Raw genomic sequence first — 9,120 nt, 5'->3', positions numbered from 1 at the left:
CCCAGCGCTAAGTATTGGGAATACCTATAGCTTCTTGAAAGGGTACTTATCTACCCCAGAAGAAGTCAGTTAAAAGAATATAATAAGGAGCGCCTAAAATAAGGCTAAGGTAAAAAATGTGTATTAATAATCAACATTTATTCTAAAACATGAAGCTAATGAAATTATATAATTCAAATATTACAATACAACATGGATCCATGTGACACAGTAAGATCAATAAAAACAATAAAAGTTGAAATGATTCCTGAATGGCTAGATGAACCACATTAATGGCATTAGTCTGTTAGTCCAGGAAGAAGAGGGGGGGAGGTGATGATCCTAGAAAAAAAGAAATCCTTGGTTGGTGATATGCAAAAAAATGAAAATATAAAAATGAATTAGAAAATGGTTGAAAATGTGTGAAAAATAAAGTGGAAAAATGTAAAAAAAAAAAAAAAAAAAAAAAAAAAAATGGAACACACAAAAAAAACCATGAAGAATGTGTGAAATTTGTGGGATTCCGCTATCCAAAAAGATGTGTGTGAACAAAGTTCCATTGGAAGGGATAAGTGAAGGGCAAAGTTAATCCTATTTTGGAAAATTCTGGAGTTATCCAAAACTGTTCTATGTGCCATGTTCCATGACCTAAAAACAAAAAATACAATGGTGCAATAAGGCTAAAAACAATTGGAGTGTAGAGAAATAGGCTTACCATATACTGTCAATGTATTTCGGCCTTATCATTTATCATTGATAAAGGCCTATGATAAGGCCGAAATGCGTTGACAGTATATGGTAAGCCTATTTCTCTACACTCCAATTGTTTTTAGGTCACGGAACACAAATTTTCCAAAATTGGATTAACTTTGCCCTTCACTTATCCCTTCCAATGGAACTTTGATCACACACATCTGTTTGGATAGCGGAATTCCACAAATTTCACACATTTATCACATATATTTTGTGTTTTCCATTTTTTCACTTATTTTTTCATCCATTTTTCTAATTCATTTTTATATTTTTGGATTTTTGCATATAACCATTCAAGGATTTATTTTTTTCTAGGATCATCAGCTCCCCCCTTCCCTTCCTGGACTAACAGACTAATGCCATTAACATGGTTCATCTAGCCATTCAGGAACCATTTTTAACTTTTGAGCTCACTGTTACATGGATCCATGTTGTATTGTAATATTTTAATTATATAATTTCATTAGCTTCAGGTTTTAGAATAAATGTTGATTATTAATACACATTTTTTACCTTAGTCTTATTTTAGGTGCTCCTTGTTATATTCTTTTAGGCATATTTTGCACATTAAAGGGATATGAAACCCTATTTTATTTCTTTCATGATTCAGAGAGCATGCAATTTTAAGTAACTTTCTAATTTACTCCTATTATCAATTTTTCTTTGTTCTCTTGGTATCTTTATTTGAAATAAAAAACAGGAATGTAAGCTTAGGATTCGAACCATTTTTGGTTCAGCATCTGGGTAACGTTAGCCGATTGTCTACATTTAGCCACCAATCAGCATCCACTACCCAGATGCTAAACCAAAAATGGGCTGGCTCCTAAGCTTACATTCCTGCTTTTTAAAATAAAAAGATACCAAGAGAATGAATAATAAAAATTGCTTATAGGGGTAAATTAGAAAGTTGCTTAAAATTTGCATGCGTTATCTGAATCCTGAAGAAAAAAAAATTGGGTTTCATGTCGCTTTAAGCAATTTCTACATTAAATATTTTAGGATACAGTTATACTCAGCGGGAACAGATGGCTTTGGTTGGCTTTATACAAAGACTATGCTGAGCAATAATAGTTACTCTTTTGGTAGCTTCTGCAGCTTTGTTAGTCTTGATGGTCTTTATTTTTGTGTTGAATACATCTGTATTTTATGTTTGATCATTGCCATCACTGATTAAAGGGATACTAAACCCACATCTTTTCTTTCATGATTCAGATAGAGCATGCAATTTTAAGCAACTTTCTAATTTACTCCTATTATCAATTTTTCTTTGTTCTCATGTTATCTTGATTTGAAAAAGCAGTAATAAATAGGTTAGTAGCTGGCCCATTTCTAGTTCAGCACCTTGGTAGAGCTTGCTGATTGGTTTGCTACATTTAGCCACAAATCAGCAAGTGCTACCCAGGTTCTGAACAAAAAATGGTCCGGCTCTAAAGCTTACAGTACTGCTTTTTCAAATCAAGATAGCATGAGAACAAAGAAAAATTGATAGTAGGAGTAAATTAGAAAGGTGCTTAAAATCTCATGCTCTATCTGAATCATGAAAGAAAAAAAATTGGGTTTAGTATCCCTTTAAAGTTTAAGTTGACAATTAATAGATGTGATCCAGCAGCCAACGTGTCATTCAAAATTGTGTATTGTTAGTCTGTCAGTACTTATTTTGTGGGAATATAGCTATGGACAATTGCAGAAGATTTTTATTTAGAGGTGCCAATTCTATAAACACATTCTTCTGCACTTTTACTACCCCCAGTTTTAGTTAATTTTGAAGCCCGTCTGGTTAGTGCACCAGAAAGAATCTCTCTATAATAGTGTTGGCTACCATATTTTTCACCCAGTCTAGTTTATGTTTTTTTGGCAACCCACTAAATTAGCAGAGTATGCAAGTACAGATGTATGACTATGTGCTGTAGCAGCAAGGAAGCAAAGTATGTAGTAATTCTCCACCCTGAATTCAGCAGCTTTATAGAAGGAAATAGCTGCCAAGTGGATGAGGTGACAGTAACTTAAGTGGGGGTTATGTAAGGGTACCCATCTCTGGTCAAGTACTTAAGATAACTGGTTAATTCCACTCGCTAGCTGCCAACACCCATTCACAAGAAATGGAAACAGTGGGGATTTTTTTTTTAAATATTTATTTAGAAAAAAAAACTGCCCATAAAGGGAAAATATAGTACAAAATATAAATTCTGAAACAAAATATACAAAATAGTAAATAAAATTCTTTACAAAAAAACAAATATCCTTGGCCTGAGCATACATTCTCCAAGGTTACAGAGAAGATTCAGCAACAGTGCAGAAATACTGTACAAATATATATATATATATATAAGTGCATGCTAGAAGTAGAACGTAATACTTGGGGGGTTGTTTAAGGCAGACATCTCAATAGAAGGTCAATGATTTAACAGATCAGAAGAAATGCCTTCAGGAACTGACAATATTGAATTAGCTACAGATAGCTATCCATTAGAGGAAAGTGCATATAAAACATGGCTTAGATCAGGGGTCAACAACTTTGAGCCCACAGATGTTTTGGAACTACATTTTCCATGATGCCGAGACACTCTAGGCTGTCTGAGCATCATGGGAAATGTAGTTCCAAAACATCTGGGGGCCAAAGTTTGCTGACCCCTGGCTTAAATGGAAAAGCCCTTATTATGTGAAGCAAGAGCACAATTTAACAGTCTCCCTTTTTACCTTCATACAGGTATTTATAAACATAAAAAAAGTTCTGTTTTCAAATAGGAGCAGCTATATTCAGCTTTGCAAACAGGTTCATATATTATAAAAACATACTGTAGAGTAATTAATGCCTGCAGTTTGAAACAAATCAAATGAATAATGAGATCTACATATGGAATAAATGTAGTGGAGCATAGTGGTTGCATTATCAAAAATGTTAAAAAGTGCATATATAAAAAAAAATAGTAATAATAAAAAAAATACATACATACACACACATAAAGTATAACACTGGTTTTCTGAAGTATTCACAATGGAATACAAAATTCTGCTATACATACATACACATACACACACACACACATTCCCCACCCCCCAAAATAACAAATTTGTGTTAGAATTAAAGAGCGTTGTTTGAAATCCATAGTATTGCTTTCTCTTGTTACTTGGAAAATTCTTAAAAATTATGTATACAAATTTTTTTTAGATATATATCTTTAGCAAATGCAGTAAAGATTGGTTTCCGGCCCTTAATTTTGTACTAATCCCTACGTCTTCTTGAAAGCTGCAATGCAATGTTACCGTGTTCTGTAACACCCTATTAGCCAAAGGGTTAAACACTCGTCAGGGGAACTTTACAGATAGGAATGAGCCAGTTGCAGAAAGCAACTTAAATACAGAAGACAGAACTTTTGCTCTTATATTGAAATTTGTAGACAATGAAACAAAATATATATATAAAAGTTACATTTAAAGCAACTTTGATCTTCCAGGTACAAAATATTTTTGTATATGTATCTGTTACTAAACAGAAACAGCAGTTGCTTTCAGTTAACACAGTTTAAGTCTCCTCTGATAACTACTGTTCACACCAACGTAGACCTGAGGTGGGCGACAACGCTGCTTCACTACCATTTTGCATTGTGTTGGCACAGCTGGGTGATCTTTGGAAGGTGCTGGATGGAAAATGTTTAAGAAGTGTTCACCCTCTTGGACAAAAAAAGTCTCACTAGAAAAAAGGCCAAGCAATATGGTTTCAGGACAGTGCTTTAGGAGGTCAAATTCAGAATGGAAGAACCATAAACAAGGCACTTTCTGGCGTTCAATGCACACTATTTTTGTTTACGTCAACCTGAAAAAACAAAAAACAGACAATTTAATATGGTACAAAAAAGGAACGCGATATACAAAGTACATGTACACTGAAGAATGCAACCATCATTTGAATGTATAGTGTCTTATGGCATTTAGATTAGTGATTTACAATTCGGTCATCTGTGTTTTAGCATCTCTCAATGACCGTTCTATAGACTCAAATTCTAAAAGATGGGTGCACATCTTAAATGTCATCTACAAGGTGAAGTTACGGCAGCTAGGAACATACCTCTGTGTAAGTTGGAGGCGGCATGAACTTGAACTCTGGAGCATACATAAAGATAGGACTGTCACATGAAAAGTCAAGCTCATCCAGCAAAGGAGTGGTGGGGCAATCCAGTCGATGATCTTCAGGAACAATATCCAAGTAACTTGGGGGGGCTATAGATAAAAAAAATAAAATAAACAGAAGTAAATACATGAATGCTACATTAGATCAAATAAAACCCAGTAACTCAGCACAAATTCAATCTGAACACACATACCTTCTGGTGTCCCTGGGATGTTCAGTTCTACCCAACTCATTTCAGAGCTTGTCTGGCTAGCCATACTTGACGAACGGCTACTGAATCCTGAAGAACTGGTGCCAATGACTAGAGGTAGGTCAAGAATGATCTTCTTTGCCCCAGGAACACTTACATAGACCTGTTAGAAAATGAAGATAACACAAAGATTAGTTTCTTATACAGTGAAGAGGATTGCAAAGATGTTTAATAAACTTAATAAATTAGATACTGTATTATCAGTTTTAGAAACTATCCAGTCTAAGATGTGTATTGCCAAATAAGGCATCACTGTATATGTTATGCACAGGGTCTAGAATCATGAAATATGCTACAGTACTCAACAAGGGCAAGTAGGTAATAAATGGAAGAACAAGATCTGTAGAAGAGAATTTCTAGTCAGGCAAAATCACAGACACTCACCATTAGAGAGTACTCGACTCTCAAGATGTTGCACCCCAAGATGGATGGTTTGATTTTGGGGACACGGATGCTCTTTCCTCGCCAGGAGTCAGTCATGCCAGAGATTATATGGTTGCCTCTTACACTGCACAACTTCTGTGTAAACACTTTGGTGAGTCCATTAGCCAGGTAAGTATGCTTGGCTACAATGGCTGCTTTGGGGACAACAATACGAGAGCAGGTGTTCTCAAAATCAGCACAGATGCAAATTTCATCTCCTAAAAAAATAAATATATGTGATTAGGAAAACTCTTTCAAAGACTGCAACTATTCTTTAAATATTGACTGGCAGTTTTCTATGTGTAAGTCTTTATGGGAAAAGTCCATTAGTACAACACAAAATTGTGGTACTCAACTCACCTTCACAAAATCCTTTGCGGTTAATGCTGGCGCTCATAGCGATATGTCCATCAGGTATAAACATACAAGTCATCTTCTTTTGTTTTTTCCCAGAAATTGGTGACTAAAAAAAAAACAAAACAAAAAATAAAAACACATTAAAAACACATAGTTTGCATTATGTTACCAATACAACTAATGACTAATTAAAAGGTATATGAAACCCAAAAATGTTTAATTCATGACTCAGCATAGCATTTTAAACAACTTTCCAATTTACTTCTATTATCTAATTTGCTTAATTCTCTTTGTATCCTTTGCTCAAGATGCAGCAACACACTACAGGGAGCTATTTAATGCATTGGGTGAACCAACAACAGGAGGCATATATGTGCAGCCACCAATCAGCAGCTCCTGAGCCTACCTAAGTATCCTTTTCAAGAAAGGATACCAAGAGAACAAAACAAATTAGGTAATAGAAGTAGATTGGAACGTTGTTTAAAATCACATGTTCTATCTGAATCATGAAAGAAGAAAATTTGTTTTTTATGTCCCTGTACCTATAACATACTTCTATTATAATGAATTCATACTGTAGCTAAACATTTAACTTATTTAAAAAATGTGCTACAGATTATGCACACGCCTCATTACTTATGACAAGATAACAAATAGTAGCTTTAGAAAAAGTGTTAAAATGGCACATTGATAAATTAACAAGCATTTAAATTATGGCAAAGGATAATCTACAAGGATGCTGTAATTAAAAACATGGTCTATTACTTCAGTGGCCGCCACAATAACATATGGTAGACTTGAAAAAAAAGAAATATGGAGGCCTGTGATCTTGTTTTGCCCAAAATATCAAGTTGGTGGTTAGTGTGGCAGTCAATATTTTTCAACCAAGCATACACACCAGAATATGTAAAGATGTGATATTTACCATTAAATCTGGAGTGTTCACGTCCACAAAATCCACTACTTCAAAATTCTTCTTGGCCTCCTCAGTTGGATGAGAAGGACGATCAAGAAATACCTTCACCCAGTACTTGACAGAGCCGTACTTTCCTTTGAAAGTGGTTCCCAGAGGCCTGGAATAAGTAAACATACGCAACGTTAGTACATATGGGGACAGTTATGCTATGCAGGTCAGCAGGACGTCAATTTTACAAACAAATAATTTGTACCTACCCCTGGGGGAGCTCAAATCCAAACTTGTACTCATATCGGTTTCCAGGACGTAGAATCACAGACCCATCAGAATCTTTAAGGTAAAATAGAAGAACTACTATTACAAACCACTTTATTTTGATATCTGCATAACTAATTTACATTTTAGCTATTATAAGCATTATATATTTTTTTTTAAGAGCTACTATATAATCTGCATAGTTCTACTCTAGTGGATCTCTGTTAAAACACATAACAAAATATAAAATGCAGATAACTAGGAATTAATGGCTTTGTACCAGGAGCAACTTAAAATCTATGAAATAAAACCAAAACAGTATATTTTATTCTTTTAGGTAGTAAGCAAAAATCTGAATCAATGAAATTTCGAACATCTGCTAATGCAGCTATGACACAGACTTTAGTATCCTCACAATGACCTCATCTTGCAATTGTAACTGCCCTTCCAATGTACAGTAGAAATACACTGTATGTCCAGGTCACAAAACTTCCTTAAACTTTTTGATGTCAGCTCATGAATCTATCATTCTAATAAGACTCATACAAAATAACTTGTTCTTAACAGTGTAAATGACTTGACTATTAACAGTTTACAACAATTCTGCACAGCACAACTTGATAAGCCACTAAATGGTACGGAGGGCTAAATTATGATTATATCATAAAAGACTCAATTGTCCAGAATATATTGAATTGGTATTTTATAAAACACTAACAGCCAAATAAATAATATACACCATCATAAATTTAAAAAATAGTGGTTTGTCATACAGCAGATGTTAAATACACCGTTATGTTAAAATAACTTAAAGGAAGTTTTAAATGTGTGTGTCTTGTACATGAATAATAATCTACATGTGACTATTTCCTGCCATGCAAAGATTTAAAGGGCATCGGGTACCAGCTGACTCGCTCTCACCTGTTGGCTGATCTTCCATATGCAGGACGTCCTCATATCTCAGGTACTCCATCTCCTGCTTGCAATGCTGTGAGGCTTTGTTCCACAACACTTTGGCTACTCCACAGGCCAGTACCCTGACGGCTGTTATACGAGTCACTTCAGCCACTTCCACCAATGCTTTGCCTGTCACCTTCTCCCCACCGCAGTATACCTTCCCAGGTTCAGTAAAGCACACCTCAAAGGACTTGATCTTCTTGAATACAACCATGGTGACAGTGACAGAAGTGCTAGCAAAATTAGGGGTATCTTTTGCAAATAGTAATAAGACTGCTGTATACAAATACACAGCAGTCTAAAGGCAATCCCTGATATGCAGAACAAGATCTGCAGAATATAATGGCACTTCAATAAAAATGAATCTGCAAACTGTAGTTACTTGCATAAATATCTGTATGAAATAAACACTAGATAACTTTATTGTATTTGTAGCTCTAAGGACACTCCAAGACTTGCTGCAACCTGAGAGCTTGTAAACAAGAGCCGGAAGACAGCTTTATAAATGTCCTGGAAACCACGCCCCATATATTGTTCCCGCCCTCCACGTGCAACCCTGCTCGAACTCCGTGTTCACCTCGTGCTCACCTCCCGCATTGGCTGCTTGGGCATTATTAGGAAGTGGTATAGCCAATGAGAATCAATACAGCAGCGCGTGGACACAGCATGGTCGGAGCAACGAAGAAAAATATAGGCGGGGTGAGGAAGGTAGGTGTGGTGAAGTGTTCATCACTCGAGTTGTTTTGTTAGATAGGAGATGGGAATTCTGAGAAACCGTAGACTTATAGTACCTTGTTATGGCGTGTTATTGATAGGAAATCCCCTGTTTGGGTTATTAGCTAGGCATTGTCACAAACTAGTGTAATTGATGATAGTATAAAGTAGGGGTACAATAAATACTGTTTCTGTTAAGTAATAATATACATATAGCTAATCAATTTCCAATGAATAAACTGCTAGCTACGACGAAACTCGTAGGATTATTTTATAACTATATAATTCGTGTCTTTTCTGACAGAAAAATAACAAATTAGAGTAGATTTTCATATACTGCGACATATAAATACAGTAGGACTATTTTTGTGTACTGCTCCATATAAA

The 9,120-nt window shown here is 35.3% G+C and overlaps 1 protein-coding gene across 1 annotated transcript; it reads right to left on the bottom strand.

Annotated features, from left to right (window-relative positions):
• Positions 1-2,931: 2,931 nt before the first annotated feature.
• Positions 2,932-8,502, bottom strand: TXNIP (thioredoxin interacting protein). Its single transcript, XM_053705431.1, has 8 exons — positions 7,984-8,502; positions 7,065-7,137; positions 6,817-6,964; positions 5,895-5,997; positions 5,496-5,752; positions 5,055-5,214; positions 4,799-4,950; positions 2,932-4,546 (listed from the first exon to the last, which is right to left on the bottom strand). Exons 1-8 carry the CDS (start codon positions 8,231-8,233, stop codon positions 4,517-4,519), a joined length of 1,173 nt encoding a protein of 390 aa, XP_053561406.1. The 5' UTR covers positions 8,234-8,502; the 3' UTR covers positions 2,932-4,516.
• Positions 8,503-9,120: the final 618 nt, after the last annotated feature.

Source organism: Bombina bombina, chromosome 1, assembly GCF_027579735.1.
Source record: "Bombina bombina isolate aBomBom1 chromosome 1, aBomBom1.pri, whole genome shotgun sequence".
Classification (NCBI taxonomy): Eukaryota; Metazoa; Chordata; class Amphibia; order Anura; family Bombinatoridae; genus Bombina; species Bombina bombina.
This window is presented reverse-complemented; position numbering and strand designations above follow the sequence as displayed.